Source organism: Lemur catta, chromosome 2, assembly GCF_020740605.2.
Source record: "Lemur catta isolate mLemCat1 chromosome 2, mLemCat1.pri, whole genome shotgun sequence".
NCBI classification, from domain to species: domain Eukaryota; kingdom Metazoa; phylum Chordata; class Mammalia; order Primates; family Lemuridae; genus Lemur; species Lemur catta.
In genome coordinates this window covers 123,823,963-123,844,240 of record NC_059129.1, presented here as the reverse complement: position 1 = coordinate 123,844,240, position 20,278 = coordinate 123,823,963, and the positions used below count along the sequence as shown (strand labels likewise).

The window sequence follows — 20,278 nt, the reverse complement described above, 5'->3', positions numbered from 1 at the left end:
CTCTTCTCTTCCAGAATCTCAGGCTGTAAGGCACGTAGGTGGCAAAGTCTAATAGGGTAAAGCAAGTATTGTGCCCCGGTTGTGGCCTAACGCTAAGTTCTACAACCCCAGGACACCGCAAAAACAGGAAGAATCGCGGAACGTGGTGCCAACCCGAAAGACGTAACCTTTGGACGCAAATTAGCCACACACGCGTAAGCCCAGGCCACGACCACAGACTGGGTCACCAACAGCCGGGTGCTTGGCGAGAGTCCCCCTCCCCACCCCCGCCCCTCCCACGCCATGGCCCCGCCCCTCACGCCATGGCCCCGCCTCCGGCCCCCGCGCAAGTTCCCTGAGGCGGAAGTGACGTAAAGCTGAGGGTAGAGTGCCGCGGCAGGCGACGCCCGCGGTCGCTCCGGGCCGGGGTTGGCGTCGGTCGGGGGCAACATGGCTGCTCTCTTCGTTCTCCTAACCCTTCTCATGCAAGCTGTGAGCAGGGCTGAGAGGGTCGCCTCGGATGCGGAACCGTCCTCTGGTACTGTCGCTCGCGGCGGGCTGCGGCCGGGTGGAGACGGGATGGCAGGGAGGGAACCGCCCCAGCCGGGAAGCCCCACCCGGTGGTGCCGCCTCGGTTCTCCGCGGCCCTGCTCGCCCGCGACCCAGCGTCTGGCGGGGAGCTGGCGGCCGGGCGGCGAGGGGGTTCTCCGTGGTTGCGTAGGTCAGGTCCCTTCCTCTCGCCTCTTCTCTTGTTGCCACCACGGTAAATCACGCCTCTCGATTTCTCTGGCTTTTTAAATCTATTTTTAAGTACAGTTATGCGCTGCGTAAGGACGTTTTCGGTCAACGTGGGACGGCGTGGTCCCATAAGATTATGGTACCGTATTTTTACTGTACCTTCTCAGTATTGAGTACAGTAACAAGCTGTATGGGTTCGTAGCTTAAGAGCAATAGGCTACGCCGTATAACCTAGGCATGTAGTAGGGTATACGGTCTAGGTTTGTGTTAAGTACACTACCACAAGACGAAATTCCTTGTCGTTAAATGACACATGACTGTGAGTTTCCTGGTCAGCATTTGACACCGTGGCCACAGTTCATGGCTTAAATACTTTATCCTTAGGGTGGACCCCCCAATCCTTCGGATGGGAGAGATTGCGTTCTATTGCCAGCTGGGAATTAAGTGGCAGTAAATTCTCCACCTTAAGTCTGTCTTGAAGTGGTGGGATGTGAGTACTCACTGTCAGATTTGTTTGGCGGTAGGGCTCTTAATATAGCTTAGTTCCTGGGAGCATTTCATTTCCACCTGCTTATTGACTTTCCTAGGAAACAGATGTTGATGGTAGCGTTTCTAAAGCTCAGTAATGATGATTAGGAGCTCCAGTGAAATCAGTAAACCTTTTCAACTCACCGGCCACCCCGCCTTCTCCGAAATCTTGAGTGTCTCCAGTTAGCAGCTGCCTGAAAGGAGTAGGGAGGCCCATCCTCCTTAATCCTGGCAAACTCTAGGTTGAACCTCTGAATAATGACTTCTCCCATGAGCTCCTGTTAAGTGTGCTCCATTCATATCCAGCTATCCCTTGGGTTGCTCTTTAAAAGTCAAGTAAAAAATATTTAAAATATGTAGTCATTTTTTGGGACATTGTGCCAAGTGCTGGGAATACAAAAATAGTGGTTACTCAGTTTCTGCTTTCAAGTCAAGGATCATGATTATAATAGCTAATAGCTGTTAAGAGCTGGGCACTGTTGTAAGTGCTGCAGTCTGCCCAGAGTCCAAGTTCTTTTTTTTTTTTTTAGAGATGAGGTCTTGCTACATCATGCTGGCTGGTCTCAAAGTCTTGTCCTCCTGCCTTAGCCTCCCAAGTATCTGGGGTTACAGGTATCAGCCACTACGCCCAACCAGAGTCCAAGTGCTTAACCACTCTGCCAGCTGCCATTATGTAAGGCATGTCAGTCATCCACATGGGCAGTTGCAGCATGTATATTAATACATTGTGATAAGAACTTGAACTTAGGCACAGGCTCCTGGAACAAGCAAGGTATGGGTACTTGTCTCTTCCAGGAGAGTAAAGAGAGACTCCACAAAGAATGTGACCCCAGCATTAGAACCAGAGGGGCCGAGAAACTGGTATGTTCAGAGGCAGAGGTGTGAAAAAGCATTTTGAATTAGTGGAATATTAAGCGTTTTATAGGCTATGTGTGTGAGGATACAAGGGGAGATAGGATAAGTGAGAGATAGGAACCAAATAATGAAGTGCCTTGGCATGTATAACAGCAATGGTTAAAAACATAACTTTGGCTAACTTAAGCAAGAAGAGGAATTTATTGACTCAGAGAAACCAAACAAGTTAAACAGAAAATTAGAGATGCCAGCTGGGCCTGAAGAAGCTAGAACCAGGAACACAAACTGCTAAGACTCTCCTCTTATTTCTAACTGGGTATTGACCGTTTTGATATCTGGCAGCTTTCTTCATCCTAGCAAAATCCCAGGGGAAGGCTCTGATTTGCTTGTCTTGCTTTACGTGCCAATTCACATGCTAGGGACATTGTAACAGCGGGTGAGGTTGCAGAGTTCCCAGAAGAAGAGGTGTGGCATCCCTGAAAGAAGTACAGGTGCTGAGACAACAAAATGGTATGCCGACTGTGCCTTGCTGCAGTCAGTCGTTATTGACTAATGCTTATGTCTTTGAATTATCTTACAAAGAGGAATAATTTTATGCAGGATTAGATATGCTGTTTAGACAGACCAGTCATCTTACAAGATAGTTTGAGAGTAGACAGGAGGCCCATTAGGAGGATGCTGCTTTAGTGTGGGGAGGAGTTGATGAGAAGTAGTTTAAATGGAGACGAGAGGACAGCTTGAAGGAACATTTAGAAGGCAGAGTTATAGGACTCTGACTAACTGGATGTGGGCAGAGAGGAGGAGATTGACTCAGATTCCCAGCTCAGGGTATTAAACTAAGTACCAAGCCCTTCCTTCTGAGTGCAGGGCCCTCCTGAGTGTGGCATCCCTTGTGATTCACAGCTTGTACGTCCTTGAAGCCTTTCTTGAGAGTAGGATTGCCTGTCTGCCTCCCATGGGAAGATCTGCTGAAGCCTTTGTGTTCCAGCATTTTATAAATACAAGTGTCAGTGAGCTCCCTTTTTTTCAGTGCATTTCTGACACATTTCTCTAGATTTTTTCATTGTATTTCTGTAGATTTGGTTGTGTTCCTTAGGCTTTTAAAGTTAATTTAAAATACAAAATCTCCAGAGAGTTGGAGGAAACCCACAGAGACACCTGGTTCTGGCTCTTCTTGGTTAGCTTCCCAGTCTTGCCGGTGCCTGCACTTGGATGCCCTCCTTGTGTTAACTCTTACCCTTGCTGAGCTTGACTATGTAGCTGGAAGTTCATCTTAGATGAGGGGACTTAGTAGGAAGCAGATAAGAGAATATAGTGATACAGTCAGTCTCTGGAAAATCCAAGTGTTTGGAAATGTGTTACATTCATAGGCTTTGATCAGTATTTCTTAAGTGAAAATAAAATGCATGTGTGCCAATTAATAATCAGTAATGTTTCACTCTTCATGCCGTTTTACATATAAAAAAGTATATATTTTTTAAGTAAATCAGGATGTGCTACTGGCTGCCTTCATCCAGTTTGCTGTTCCACTCTGGATAATGGCTGGAGAGGCAGACTGGACTTCTCTCAGATACAGGGCTCTTAACTGACCTGTATTTTATCACCTATGCTTCTGCTTGTCCTCTGGTTTTAGGATAATGCTTTGGATAGTGTTTAAATTTTGCATTATTTTCTCTGGGTTCTATATATATTTCAGAGATTCAGAATACTTAAGCATTACATTAGCATTTTAGTTATATTTATTGAACAGCATATTAAATTTTCTTTTTCATTTTATTCTGATTCATGATTCATACAGACTTTGAAAGATCCACATTTTGGTTCTATGTAAAAGAAAACCTAAAGAAGCAAATGTATCTTTAAATATTAAATTTGTTAAAATAATAAAGCACATTACTGAATGATAATCACTGTCACATATTGAACATTTACTACAGGACATGCAATGTGCTCAACTTTTTTGTGCATTATCTCAGATAATCACCACAAGCATCCTGTAAGAGAGATAATATTATCATACATATTTATCAATGAGAAAACAAGACTTGAAAATACGCAGAGTTTTGTTGGGATTTTAATTAAGAATAACTGCTTAAATATTTTTGTGATCATGTAATAAAATAAGGGGTAAATAACCTCCATATATATTTGAGAAATTGTGTTGGTTTTTAAAAAGCAAACTCATCCAGAAATTTAAAATGGGCTCAGTAGCTAACTTGTTCTTCCACCTCTTGCCTGTTTTTCATAGATTGAAAAGGCCTGTTCTGTTTTTTCAGTTCCTAAACTATAAACTGTTTCTCAACTTAAAATGAATTAGTCCAAAAAGGAGTTAGTCTTGAGAAATAACTTCTCCTGGGGACTAGATTGGACTGTTCCAAATCAGAATTAATGCCAGACCAAACTCAACCCTATGAAATTGGATAAACAGGAATAAGAATAGAGTCCCAGGTTTCAAGTCAGAAAAGTGGCTGAGCAGGTATTTATTGGATAAGCACCTAACTTGGTGGTGCTGTGAGGGAAAGATATGCAGGAGGTTAGTTAATACATACAAGTTCAGTGTAAGCTGCTATTTGTTATGCCCAGTTCTTTAAAAAAAAAAAAAAAAAAAGGAAGAAAAGTATTTCACATCTGTATGTCATTTCTGGGCTCCACATTTTAAGGGAGAATAAGTGAGTGATTAGACCAGAATAGGTCCCAAACATAGAAGAGAAGACTGAAAGGACGCTAGGAATCTTGACTCAGTTAAGGAACTGTTATATGTTAATAGAAGGTAAAATAGACCTGAAATGTTTTAGATGTTCTCATTATACCCTTAGTTCTAAAACTATCTTTTTCTGAAAATGTGAGAAAATAATAGGAAGTAGAAAATGGACTGTTTTTCCATTAGTTTCCAAAGTGATCAATATATGATTCCTTTCAAAGACCAAAAGTGTTGAAATATTCCAATTAAAAAATTTTTATGAACACTTGAAACATTATGTGCAAGAATTCTCAAAATGTCCTTAATTCAGCTTAAATCTAGGAGATGCTGCTACTTGCTGAGATTAAAGTTGGAAGGCATTAAGAAAAATGTCCATTTTATCAGCACTATAAAGCCATTCAGGAGGTAGATTGTAATCATAAATATATTCTGACAAAAATACAAAAGCCTTGATTTGATATTTTTCACTTAGTCCAGCAGTCCCCAACTTTTTGGCACCATGGAAGACCGTTTTTCCATGGAAGGGCGGGTAGGTGGAGCTCAGGCAGTGATGCAAGCAGTGGGGAGCAGCATGACTTGGCTGACTTGCTGCTCACCTCCTGCTGTGAGGCCCAGTTCCTAAGTCTCATGGAAGACAATTTTTCCACTGGGAAGTGAGTGCAGGGCTCGGAGTTCAGGCTGTGATACGCAGCCCAGGGGTTGGGGACTGCAGAACTTAGTCAATCTGGATTTCTTATGCTGTTGCTGTTTGCTGTGCAGAAGAAACCTTTGTGAAAGTACCCATGGCCCTGTGTCTTTAACGTGGGCAAGGTGTTAGATTTCTTCTCTGAGAGTCATTTATTCAGAAAAGGGTCTGGCTGCTTTAATTTAGAGCATTTGGTTTTGAGTTGTACTATTGACTATGGGTGGCACTGCTCCATCACCAGCTGATCTTTACTGGTGTTTTACTGTCCTTTCCCTTGTTATTTTTCCATCTCCTGTCTCCTCTTTCTGAGGAAAGAGTTGGCTCCAACTAGAATTGTCCTTTTTTTCTGCATTGTAATTAGAGTGTTATGAAAAACTGATTCTTCTCTCCTGTGTTTGGTTTTGTTAAGTCCTGAGCCATGAATTCTGGGAGGAGTTTTGGGAATTAGATCTTAAAATAGCTAAAGTTTACTCTGGGTGTAATGGAAATCTAATGCACCTAATAATTTTGAACCCATTTCCAAAAGCAGCATCAGTTACACAAAGCTGTCTAGCTGGATGTTTTGAAGAGATGGGAAAATTTGTAAGATTATTTTATTTCAGAAAATCACTCTAGTAGGATCTTTTCTTAAACTCTTCAGATAACTCTTTTGCTACTTCTGCATATAATTTTTATTTACACAGTGTAAATGTACTATAAAAGTTTATTATAAGCTTTAATTATTTTAATATGAATATATAACAATTTAAGCTTCAGATTACAAAATTCTGAACCTTAATGAAAAACCTACTCATGTCTGTTTATCATGTGATTTTGGCAAAGAGGATAAAGGCAGATATCTAATAACCACATGGTTTCTCTTCTGATAGAATTAAAACCATAGGTTACATCGTTTGATGTAAATATTCAGAAGTTTCTCCTTTAACCTAGTAATAATTTCTTTCTGCCCTAATCCATTGAAATTCCCTTCCTCCTACCACCTGTCTGTCTTGATTACTTTGAAAGCTATGATTTAAGTCCTTGTCCTAGTCTAAGCATGTCAGGCTTTTACTTAAATTATGAGAAACATACTTTGGTTCACATTAAAAACTAATGCTGCATGAGTCTGTTGTTTGTGGTTTTATAGTGTATGATTCATTAGCCCCTTCCTAAGTACAAAGGTATTACTTTATTTAATATTCTAGTATGTAGATTGACTTCTATATGCATTTTCCTCAAATATAGGAATTTCAGATTGAGAATATACAGTTGTAAAGCTATTCCTATTGGAAATAATTAAAAAGAGGTCCTTAAGGGGAAGTGAAGAACTTGTCACTATTGGAAACTAGAGGAAGGAGGACCCTCGTTGTGTAGTGGCAGAAAGCTTAGCGACACTTGCCTTCACTAACACGGAAAGTAGAAAATGTGCCTGATGAGCTGCATGATCTAGCTCAGGAGGTTTCCAAGCAGTGTTGAAGGTGCCATCTGGTTTCTCTTGCCTCTTGTAATAAAATGCAAGACTTAGATTAATCATGGGAAGTACTGTTAAACAAAAAGAACCCAGGACCTGATGGTTTGAAAATTCCCAGCCTCCGAAGAGGCAAAAGGTGCTAAAACTAAGACATGGCTTCTAAAGGAAGCTCAGATTCATTATGAGTTTTCTTAGCATTAGGTACCTCTCTTTCTTATCTGGCTGCAAAATTAGGTTTATATGTGTGATTGTTGTTTGATATTGATGTTGAATTGAATCCAAGGGGGAAGTGGCTTTTATTTCAACCTAAAGCGTGCATTGTAAACTGTTTGAGACTAGGTGTCTCAGGAAGTTGAAGTACAAACATACCACAGAAAAAGGAACCCTCCTAAGAAAGCCTCAGTAGTCCCTGCTATGTATGGCTGTTGGAACTCTACCAAAACCAAAAGGGAAAAGCCAAGGATAAATCATGCCAGAACAGTGCTTTCGGGCTCACCTACAAGGCAGTTGCTTAGAGAACCAAAGACTGCCTTCAGCAGTCTTTTAGGAAGCCTGAGGAGAAAAATTATAGTTATCTGATCGCTGGCCACAGAAAGGTCAAGTTTGTAATATGGAGTATTTGAATCTGTGAGACACCCTCCCAGCTTCATAATCTCAACCTTTTGGCCCAAATTGTTACACTACTTTGGTAGATAATATAGAAGTTAGGTAATTTGGCAGTAACCAAATCTATTTATTTGTATGGTTGGGAGGAGCCATGAAATATATTAGTTTACTATAAAGCATTCTGTTTTAAATTAGTTTTTCTTCCTAAACTGGGAAAAAAACCCTAAAATTATGAACATAGAAAGCAGGGTTTCCCAACCTTGGCACTGTTGACATTTTGGGCTGGATGACTTTCTGTTGTGGAGAACTGTCCTGTGCAGTAGGATATTTAGCAGCTTCCCTGGCCTCTACCCTCTAGATGCCAGCAGTACCTCCCTCAACCGCTACCCCTGCAGGTTGTGAGAACCAAAAATGTCTACAGATACTGCATAATGTCTCCTGGAGAACAGAATCAACCTCCTGCTGAGAGCCACTGCCTTAAAGGAAAAAATAATCAGAAAAAGACAAAAAAGGCAGTAGAATTGAATTGTTATTGTTTACCTAAATAACTCTTGATCCATATTCTGCTTTGAAAAGATAATGCATGTGTTAAGTAATTATAAATTAAAGCAATATACCAGTTTGGTCTCGAATATTGGAATTTTTGTTTTAGGAAAAATATAGGTATTTCCTTTAACAGTAAGCAAATATCTTATGTATATGAAATTAACACCTCACTTGACAGATGAGTAGATCTAAAATAACTATTTAGCAGTATAGCCAGGAAAAAACACAGGTTTCTTAATGTGTGACCCAGGGAGTATTTTTCTTATTAGGGCAGTCCACTTGACATGAACCTCAGTGAGCAGCATTATCATCCAGGGTGCTCTGGAAAAATATAAACCTCTGACTCTCTCAGAGTTTTTGAGAATGATGATGTTATGTTTGGAAACTGCTGCTCCTATCCACATTGCATTCATTTATTTATTTAAATTATATATAAGTAAATCATGTTGAGTGGAATTTCCCAGGTAGGTAGGATTGAATAACCTTAACTTTTGGGTCATATCGCCAACTCTTTCCCTTCATGTTCATTTTAAAGAAGTGAAGGGAGGGAGGGGACGTGTATGTGTTCAGTTTTCCAAGGGGTGGTGGATAACGTTTTATACTGAGCAAGGGGAAAGTGGCTACTTTTAATAACTAGATTTTGGTAGTATCTGATTAGATGTTGAATTAGATATTGAAATGATTTCTGCCTGTTCTCTTTCAAGTCTTTTTAACAAATGTCTGAAATGGTTTAAAAGAGCAAAGTCAAGAAGAAATATTGGGTATGTTTTGTAAAAACAGAACAAAACAAAAAAAACCCTACGCACCCCAGAGAGCAGAACATTGTTGAAACTAGAATGGTCAATAACTCCTTCAGTCAATCTTCAAGCATCTCTTCCTGTACTATAGAAAAGGTGTTAAAGGTGTAATAGTACTTATTGAGTATAGGGTTGAGAGCCTGGTGATATTTTATAGTGAAATTGGCTGTTCCTGGTATTGCCAGTTCGTCTCTGGATATTGAATACAATCTGTGGTATCAAATATTGAAAATTCCAGTGATTGAATGAATTCAGAATTACTATTACAGTAGGCAGTGTATTTATTTATAAAATTTCCTAAAACATGGGAATTTATTGTCTCATGCTATTTTTGTGTTACCCTTACATCACAATGATGTTTCTGTAATTTAAAAACAGAACTTTCTATACATTTTTCAGTAAAATTAATTTCTAGAAATCTCCTAATTTAATTTTAATATCCTGTTGAATTGTACTTTCTTAAAATATACATATTTGACTAATAGGACATCTTATAATAAGGTTTTCTAACATTAATGTTAGTTTCTTACTATTGTCCATTTTACTTTTTGAATCTCTTGCAGTGCCTATACCAACCAATGTTACAATTCAGTCCTATAACATGAACCCTATCCTCTACTGGGAGTACCAGACCATGCCACAGACCCCTGTTTTTACTACACAGGTAAAGAACTATCGGTGAGTGTTGCTTTTTTACCTTTTTTATTCTGTTTTTGTCTGGGTCCTTGCATATTCCACAACTCTCTGTGTTCTGCTTTCATCATCCTTCCTTCCCATGTGGCAAAACTTACTGAACTGCGTGTAGATGTCTAGAAGTGCTAAGGATACAAATTAATTGTTTGCAGAATACGTCTTGCCTCCTATTTGTTCTTGTCGATATTGAGAAGTATCACTAACTTCTGAGATTTTAAGGCATAATAAATAAAGCTAATAGTTATGATGTCATCTTACTTCCTATAGTGTATGTATTTTAGTAGAAAGATGTAAAACTCCAAAAAGTTTTTGACAACTGTTAGGAGTCTTTGTAATGTGTTTGATTCTGTAATTAAGTAACATCTATGTTAATGGAATCTAGAAGCAGATTTTTAAAAATTAGTTGTGGAATGTCATTTGTACAGGTCTTATATTTTGAATTAGGCCTCTTTATTGAAAAGGACTTTGTAGTGCTTCTAACCAAAGAATAAGGGCTTCCTTTATCTCGCTTCTCCATCCTATTCTTATTCAGCTCTTTCTACTAAGCTCTATGCTGTAAATGAAGAGCAAAGCACAGTCAGAGGTGATTCAAGTTTATATGGTAACAGGGAAAGTTATATTTGTGTTTCTTTATTCCTTTTTGTTTTAGGGATGCAGAATGGGTTGATGCTTGCGTCAATATTTCTCATCATTATTGTAATATTTTTCACTACACTGATGATCCATCAAGTTCTCTCTGGGCCAGAGTTAAAGCTAGGGTTGGACAAAAAGAATCTGCCTATGCAAGATCAAAAGAATTTATTTTGTGCCAACATGGTGAGTAGAATGTATACACATGTAAATTTTAAATTTGGAAATACTTACACATGTCTTCTGTATGTATTTGCTTTCATAAGCAGTTGCTGAAAATTATCACAATGCTTAAGAAACATTTGGAGGAATTTAGAGAGGCAATATTGGTTGAGTATCCCAAGTCCAAAAATCTGAGATCCAAAATGCTCCAAAATCTGAAACTTTTTGAGAGCCTACGTGACACTCAAAGGAAATGCTCATTAGAGCATTTCAGATTTCAGATTTTCAGATTTGAGATGCTAAACTGACAAATATAATGCAAATATTTCAGGATCTAAAAAAATTAGAAATCCAAAATGTTTCTGGTCCCAACATTTCTGAAAAGGAATGGTTACCCTGTATCTTCCCTTTCTTTCAAACCTTACAAGAGAAACAGGGCTAAGAAGCGGCCATCACTTTGCCCCTTCTAAACCATAGACATTTCTACTCCATACAATTATGGATCAGTGCAAGTTCCGTTCACTGAGGACTTTGGCAGCTGACTCTCATTCTTTCCTCTACTGTAAGTCTTTAATGCCTGTCCAAATTTTAGAGTTCCTTAATCTCTCCAGCCCCTGTAATATTCAGCCCTTAATTCTTCTAGCATCCCACTCCCATAGTATATGTGATCTTTGTTGTCACCTCAAACTCCAGAGTCCTTAGTGCCAGTTCCTGTGTTCTATCTGTGACATCTTATCTTAGCTCACAGACCCTCACTCCTGAGTGAAGGAAACTTGTTAACTTGACTTTTTTCTAGGCTTCCAGTCCTTCAGTACCTTTTCTTCTAGCTTCACTTCCTTCCTTGTTCTGCTCCTGCTTTTCAGATCGTGCCTCCTTGGTCTCTTCCACAGGCCCTTCCTCTACTTGCCCTTTAATTCCCCAGAGCCCATGCCTTTGTCATCTGATAACCTTACCATCTGGATATCACATTTTTCCCACACAGACTTATCAAGGGTCTACAATGTGCCAGAAAGTATGCTAGGCCCTGAGGATACATTGGTGAGTAAAGATAGGCCTGCCTGGCACACAGTAGTATGCAGTCAGTATGTGACAAATAGATAAATGGTTCACCAACAAAGTCTCAAACATGAAAGACATAATAATAAATATTTTTGGAATAGATAAATACATAGTTCTGATTTTCACAATAAAAATTGAATGAGTTAAAACAAACTTATAGAGCCTTCACGCCAGACACCCATAGATGTTGAAGACACGAAGAATTTTGGTGAGGGAATATAACTAAAATGCCTTTTCTGAAACATTTTAGAAACCAGGTTTCTTAATCTACAGAAGCAAATTACTTAATAGAGCTTCTCTTATATCAAGTTTTTTTTTTAACCAAGGTTTATCACCTGTTTTCTCTAGAACTAACAGTGAAACTGCTTAAGAGTTTAGATAAGAGTACTTCTTGCCTGAGATTTATTAAACATTTTCTTTAAGGACGTCTTCTTAATCTTTGTGGAGTGGTTTAAATGGGTGGTCCTGCTTTAGAACAACAAAAACACAAAAGTAGATTATTGATTGATTATGGCAATTTTATGAGACATACTCTGAAGTTCCAAGGCCAGTACTAATTAGACTTCCTTCTCCTTCCCCAGGAAAAATTGGACCACCTAAACTGGCTATCAGAAGGAAGGAAAACCAAATCGTTATTGACATATTTCACCCTTTAATTATTGTAAATGGAGAAGAACAGGGAGCCATGTATGATGACGAAAATACCTGTTACACATTCATGTACAATGCATATGTGACAGTGAATGGAAGTGAGGTATGCGTTTCTATTTCATATTTTTCAAAATGGAAATTATTCTGTAACTAGCGTAAGTTGTTTCTTTCTGTAGTGTAATGAAAGTAGAATGTTTACAAATATTCAGGCAAGACTCACAGATCATAGATTTTGGTAAGAAAAAAATATATGTGAATCCTCTTGAAAGGAATTAATACGGAGTTAATCACTAACACTGACAATGTGAATACATTTAAATTTTTTCTTCGCCTCATTTAACAGCATGACCCTAATCTAGAATTTTTCCCTGTGTGCCTCCATTTCTCCACTAGTAAGGTGAAGATAATTTTAACTTTTTCTGCCTTACTAGCAGTGATGTAAATTAATATGAAGCTATAATTTGAATCATTGTTTTTGAAAGAAAATTTAACGGTGTACTGTGGTCTTATAATCACATTCTGGCACTGGTGTGGAGTCCCCATTTTGATTAGAACTATTCTACTCCATCCTCCACAATGCTGCCATTAATTTATTTAACAGATATTTATCAAGCACATGCTATGTGCCTTCTAGGCACCAGGAGTATGGCAGCAAACAGTACAGATAAAACTCAGGGGAGAACTGCCATGGAGCAGAGAAATAGGGTGGGCATCAGGGAGGGGGAAGGGATGGGTGGATAGTGATAGTGATTTTTAATAGGGTGGTCAGAGCAGGCCTCTCAGGAGGGTTGTTAGCTGGAGCCAGGGCAGAAGGAGGCTAGGAGGTGAGCCCCATGGATGTACCTGGGGGAGCGCTCAGGCAGAGGCCCTGGCGGGAGCGTAGTAACCCTGTAAAGGCAGCAGCAAGGAGGGCAGTGAGACTGGGCAGGGTGCAGGGGGCAGGTGACTGGGGGCCACATCTCTTAGGGCACTAGAGGTATTCAACTTTGATATTTTTATTCTGGGTGAGATGTTGGGCCTCTGAAAAGATGGAAGAGTGGCATCTGATTTAGATTTTAAAATATCACTTTGGTTGCTAGCAGAGTTTTCTTTCTAAAGTGCAAGCCTAATCATATTACTCTTCTGCTTATAACCTTTTCCCATATCCCCATCAGCTTCAGAATGATGTCTCAATTCCCTCCTATGGCCTGGCCTGCAAGGCCCTGGATTTGGCCTCTTGTGTCCTGTCTAGCCACCTCTCTCCCCATTCCTTTCAACCTTGTTTTCATCCATGCTTTGGTGAACTGCTTATTTATAGTTCCTTGCAAGTGTCATGCTCTCACAGAGTGCCCTTCTCTATTTTTCCATTTGGCAAATTTCTGCTCATTCTTTAGGAGTCCAATGAGGTATCACCTCCCCTTTGAATTCTTTTCTGATCCACTAGACTCTTTCTCCTTCTGTGGTCTGGTTATTCCTAATTCCACACAGTATTCCTTTTGCAGTAGTGCTTACTCTTTGTTCAATTTCTTACTTGTCTCTCTGTAAGTTATTTGAAGTCAGGCACCACCATCCTACTTTTGTGTCTTCAGGCTCTAGCACAGGTGATCCATGCACTGTGGCTGATTGAATGGTCAGCTACCAGGGATTGCTTCAGTCACTTCTATGTATTACTGCCCAGAGATCCTATAACCTTTGTATAATACCTTTATTTTTCTTCCTATAAATTGTTTTTGTCTCCGACCAGCTGAGTTTCTAGCACTCCAGGAATAGGACAAATGAACATTTGTTAAATGAACATTATTGCTATTTGAGTTTTTAAATTTACAGTCCCTTGAATGAATACTTTAATGAATACATAGCATGATGCTATGTTGAAGTAACAAATTGATTTATAATTTGATATCAAAGCTATTTTTAGACATGTTCAACATTAATCATATATATGTTTTAATGAAGTGTTTGACCAGGATTAATCTGGTGATTTTTTTTTTTTGGCAGATTAAAACATGCCATGCATTTTCACTGTTTTCTTTCCCATCAGATCCTAGATAAAATAAATTTGCAGACAGGAGATGATTGCAACGAGACGCAGTGCCAGTTAAGTATTCCAGCGACCTCAGTGAATTCTCGGTACTGTGTTTCAGCAGAAGGAATTTCAGACACATGGGGTGTTACAACAGAAAGGTCAAAAGAAGTTTGTATTACCATTTTCAGTAACAGCATAAAAGGTAAGTTCTTGCCCTTTTTTTCCCCTAAAAATAAAGGGTGATAACTAAAATAGAATAATGTGAAAAGAGGCAAATTCATTTGCAACGTCAGAAGATGTTTTATTTAAAACAATATTCAGTAGTTCTGTTCCTTGGAGTTTAAAATTAGAAATAAGGCAGTTTCGCAGGCATTGCAAGATAACAACCAATTTGGAAAGCCATGTGATGGCCTTTTGACCCAGGAAAGAAAAAATGTAACAAATACTTAAGAATGTGTTCATCAATGTCTGCATTTCAGGATTATGGATAATAATAAGTCAATTTGTTACTTCAACGTAGCAAAATGTTATGAATCCATTAAAATGTTCTTTATGGGGATTATAAATTTAAAAACTAGATAGCAGGAATATTTACTGATTAAAATTTTGTGACAGATTAAAACTGTGTGAACTGGATAAGGACTAGAAATTAATATCTAAAAAAGTATATAGATCAGTTTTAATAGTGGATTGATTATCATTTTGTAACATTATAAAATAATTTTATTTCATCTTTTCCTTGGGTGTGGATGTATGGATGTATATAATAAAACTTTAGAACTGGCATTCTCAGATAGCAGGTATCTTATTAAAAAAAGTTTGGACTTTTCTTTGCAATCATGAAATTTAAGTGTTCATTATAGATAATTTGTAAAATATGAAAAGCCAGAAGAAAACAAAATTATCTGTAGTTTTGCCATCCAAAAAATACCCTATTGTTCACAGTTTGGTGTTTTCTTTAGTTTTACTACATAGCCATGATCATGTTGTATAGTATATATGATTCTGTGTACTGTTTTAAACACATATTATAAATATTTTTCCATTTTCATTGTGGATACTTCATTAATATTGTTCAATGTCTGTAGAATATTTCATCATGTAAATTATATTCTTTTATTGAATGTTATACAATTATTAGATTTTTAAGATTGTGGGGTTTTGACTGTGATAAATCATGTTTTGATGATATATATTGTGTTCTATGTATATATATTTAATATATATTTTTTCCTATTAAGATGTTTTTAGAATGTATTTTGTAAGTTAAAAAATTTACTAAAATTTTATGATACAGGTATCTTTTTGAAGAATGGAAATCTAGGCTGAAGAGTCAGATCAAATACCTAAAATCTCAAATTTAATACTAAAAACTTTTCAGGCCATTAATGAAGGTTTCACATAGGTGACTTAAAGTAATGCAGTGCATTTTATGCTAATTTGCATTATGCTATTTGAGAAATAAAATACTAGTTTATGCACAAAATTTGAAATAATGCAAATGCCCCAGATTTATTTTTTAAAAAGCCTGAATTATAAACTGGCCTGCTGTTACGGCCACACGGTGGCACCACTGCAGTTTGTGGCACTCCCTGCCCACCTGCCTCGATGCCTTGCATACTGCACCTTCTCAGCCCATGGGACTTCTGGCACAGCACTGGTGGTAGTTATGTGGTTAGTTATTTTATCTTTTACTATTGCAATGATTTAGTTTTTTTTCCCACATCCTGTAATAGGCGTAATATAAGCATTCATTAACTAGTAACTTCCACAGTTACTATTCCAAAGAGATTACTTTGGAAAAGAAATTCAAGGTAATGAAATGCCACTAAGGAGGCCAGATACTACCACAATATGTAGGTACTATTATTAATAATTTGGCAGAGAGGACTTTGAGGAAAAAAATACTGAAGATTGTGCTGCTTAAATTAAAAGCAACATTATAGCAGAATACAATGGTGATTCCAGATGTATGTTCTCTGAAACAAATCTTCCCTATTTTATGTTAGTCTTTATATCTAGTTTGCAATAAAGGAGACTTTATTCCTGTGCAGCATTCCTGCATGTGTGTACATCTGTGTATCTGTATAAGTATTTGCAATCTTGAAATAAACATAACAGAAAATTCTGGGGAGTGAGGCTAAATTATTTTAAGTTACCAACATTCCCACAACTTCTTTCTAAAGAGAGAGATTATTTTAATTCTTTTGCCTTTTTAAGTAAGAGAAAAGCATAATCCTGGAAACACCCTATATTTGAGGCTGTGAGGAAATTGTTCTGAAAAAGGTATTTTAACAACACTTTGTCATAGCAGTATAGTCCCAGAAAGTTTTCAAATTGCTGGGCTGGGAAGAATCATATTGCTGTGTAGGACACATACCTGATTTTTTACTCAGATTGCCTGACTTCTGCTTCCTTCAGTGTTCTTTAAAACTCTGACCATATTAACTCATGTGTAAATCTATTAAAGAATAGCACAAAGATTTTTTGACAGATAATAGCAGTATTCCATCTTAATTCTAATTTTTGATTTTTCCCCCCTTTTTTAGATTCTGTTTGGATTCCAGTTTTTGCTGTTTTCCTACTCTTTCTAGTACTTATCCTGGTATTTGTCTATTGTCATATTAAGAAGATTAATCCATTTAGGAGAAAAAACATAATGTTGCCCAAGTCCTTGGTAATATATTTAAATATTTTTATTTAATTATATACAAAAATGTTAACTTGAACCTTTTTTGATAGTTTCTTAAATTATGTTTTTAAAGTGGAATAATATTCAATGGCGTTTCACCTGCTATACGTCATTCAATCTATCATACATCCAAAACCACATACTGCATCTTTTACTATGCACCAGGTACTTTTTTTATTTTCAGGGCCAAAACACACTTAAACCAGTCTGTCAAGGAACTTACAGTGTAGTGGGAAGGAAAGAGAACTATACAATGGGTTATACAGTGTGAGAGGTTCAAAGGTAGAGGTTTATGCACGAGCCAATGAGGACTCCATCCAGCTTTGGGGAGTGAGTCTTAGTCATGGCTTTTCCAGAGGTGATGATGCCTGAGCAGTCTTCAGGGACAGATAGGAGTTTATCCAGGTACTAAGGAACAGCATGTGCTAAGGCCCAGAGTCAAAAAGCATGGCTTTTGAAGATCTGCAAATACAGAAATTATGTCATTGTAGTTAGAATGTAGAATGCAAGATGGCCAAAAATAAGAGTAACACAGGAGTTTGACATTTTAATCTCCAACATTTCAAAGCCTTTGTATGATGAAAAGAACATTTAAAGCTAATAGAATAGTAACTATTTGAATCAAATATGACAGGAATAATATCTGTGATGTTCAAAGCACGTATTAAAATTTACTATGAAAACACTACCTTTAAGTAAAGTGGATAAGAACTATCACCAGTTAGTCAATTCACATATAAATTATAGTATTTATCCTTAGTAGTAATTAAACACAAAGCAACCTTGCAATATGCCATTTTACATGCACTAGAGAAGGAAAAATACTGAATATCCGGTAGTCCCTGTGGTAGTATAACTGCTATATGCTGGTGAAAAGTAACATAGCCCTCCCTGGTGGGAAGATAAGTATATAATGAGTATATATAGTGCCACAAACATGCCATACCTTTTGATGTACTCGATTCTATTCTTCAAATTTTATTGTAAGGAAATAATTTCATAAATAAAAAGATGTATGAAATATTGAACATGTTCTGTAACTAGTAAAAATTGGAAACACTTCAACATCTATTAATACTATTAAATTATCTAATTATAAAGAAATGTGAGCCACTGAAAATTATAATGATGAAGACAGGTAATGAGATTATTATGTAAATTAAGTAGGTGTACTCTTGTTGCAAATATAACATGCATACATGTGGAAGTCAGTATACAAAAAGCAACATATATTGGTGAGATATGGAGTGGCTTTTAAAAAGTCCTAACAATATGCTTTTATTAATATAGTACTTTTCACTTAAAAGAAAGAAAATAATAGGCAACCACCTGGTTCAGTTATGTTGTCCTAATGTGCCATGTGGTGGTCCATTACCTGTAGACATTTTAGGGTTTTTTTGAAGATAGGAACTTAAGTTTAATAATTAACTATTTTTAAATTATGTATTTTTAATCATTTTCTTTCTTCTTAGCTTTCTGTGGTAAGAAGTGCTACTTCAGAGACAAAACCTGAATCAAAATATGTATCGGTCATCACATCGTACCAGCCATTTGTTCCAGAAAAGGAGAACGTGATCTGTGAAGAGCAGTTGTCTTCAGCAACAATTCCAGGCATGCAAACTGAGGACAAGCCAGGAGAAGCAGAACATAAAGAAGAACTTTCCGTTAAAACAGAATTGTTGACTACTGAAGAAAATATTTCTGACACAGCCCCTGGCAGCCTCCCAACTCCAATAAAGCGGGAGAATTCTTTGCCTTCAAGTAGTAACCAGTCTGAACCCTGCAGTGTCGTTTTAAACTCATATCACTCCAGAAATGGTTCTGATAGTGGTCATGTGGAGTCAGGTAGCTGCTTATCTGACTCAGAATTCCCCCCAAATAATCAAACTGAAATAAAGACAGAAGAACAAGAGTCCACGATGCTAAGAAAAGCCCCCATCTCTTTCGGTTATGATAAACCGCACGTATTAGTGGAGCTGCTTGCAGATGATGGTGGTAAAGACTCCTTGATTGGTTATAGACTTACAGCAGATTCTAAAGAATTTTCTTGACGTCAACCAACTGTGGAGGATCCAATTTTCCTGGAAAGTTTTTCTGTTTTGATTTCATGAAAAGATCATGATCTCAGAAATTGTATCTTAGTTGACATTAACACATTAACTGCCATGTGAGTTGTATTTAACTCACACTAGTTTTGAGCCCGGGGCCTAGCAAGCATATGTAACTCACATATCTCTTCACCTTGGGAGCCACAAGAACTATTCTTCAAGTTGCATATAACTCATGCACAGAAAACAATAAAAAATAAATTTTTCATTGAATTAAAAAGGATTGTTTTGTTTTCAAAGTTTTTGTTCTATTTTTGTAATAAAATACTGTGGCCCCCAAGAAAAAAATTTTGTTTTCCTTATGTGGCAGTCAATGTGTTAACCAAATGGAGTGTCTTGGTTTAGGTGGAAGTGTAAAGTGGCTGTTTGGTACTGTCACATTTGATCTGAAAATTACAAAGACTTAAAAAAAATATACCAACAAAACCATTATAGCTTATTGAACCTTTCCATAAACATGGGTGAGCTGTAGCGGTAAACACTCTCCGGTATCCCTTCTTCCTGTGAGAGCAGGTCCTTTCTGGCTGCTTCAAGAGATAGAATGGATTTTTTTTTTCTTTTCTGTTCCTCAGTATGGCGTTTGTTTTTATAAGCTTATGTGTACAATATTTTTAAATTCTGAAAGCTTTTCAAAATTGGATTTAAAATCTAATTCAAACTAATAGAATTAATAGAACATGTAAATAGAAACATGTATATATTTGTAATGAAACATTACATTTAGATTTTTTTTTAATAAAGTACTTTTAAAACTCATTTTTGTGTTCATTTATTCAAACACTTAGGCAGTCTTTCTGTAGTTAACCAGAATATTTTTTATCCATTGCTTGTTTCCATGTATTAATGCTGTAGAATTATTTTCTGATCATATCTAATTCTTTAAACAATTCTAAGAATAATCTAATCTTTAAAAATGGTCCTTTTATGTCTGTATTTCAAATATTTAGCACCCAGCATGCAGAACAATGTTCCAAGTAGTTTGGGAAGAAAACATTTCATTGTAGAGCATTGTGGATTGAGGAGTCTTTGGGCATAAAGGTGGTGGTCAAAGCCATGGAGTGGATGAAGGAGCCTTGGGAAGTATGTGGTGTGGAAAGAGAATGCCCAGTGAGGGGCAAACCAAGACTTATTAGGTTGGTGCAAAAGTAATTGCAGTTCTAGCATTGTTGAAATTTGCCATTTGTTCTTGGAATACATTCTTAAATGTGGTTATGTTATACATCATTTTAATGCGCATTTCTCATGTTATGTTGTTTTGCTAATGACTTACTATTCGCTGTTTATTTTATATTCATTTTAGACTATGGTAATGATGTTAGACAAAAAGCAAATTCTTACTGATTTTCTTATTCAAGTTCAAAATGGGTTATACAGCTGCAGAGACAACTCACAA

General features: G+C 37.4%; 1 protein-coding gene across 1 annotated transcript; it reads left to right on the top strand.

Moving 5' to 3' along the window:
• The first annotated feature begins 357 nt into the window (after positions 1–357).
• IFNGR1 (interferon gamma receptor 1) lies at positions 358–19,001 on the top strand. Its single transcript, XM_045544447.1, has 7 exons — positions 358–517; positions 9,449–9,563; positions 10,228–10,394; positions 12,011–12,183; positions 14,101–14,287; positions 16,635–16,762; positions 18,250–19,001. The coding sequence occupies exons 1-7, from the start codon at positions 430–432 to the stop codon at positions 18,826–18,828; spliced, it is 1,437 nt and encodes a 478-aa protein (XP_045400403.1). The 5' UTR covers positions 358–429; the 3' UTR covers positions 18,829–19,001.
• Positions 19,002–20,278: the final 1,277 nt, after the last annotated feature.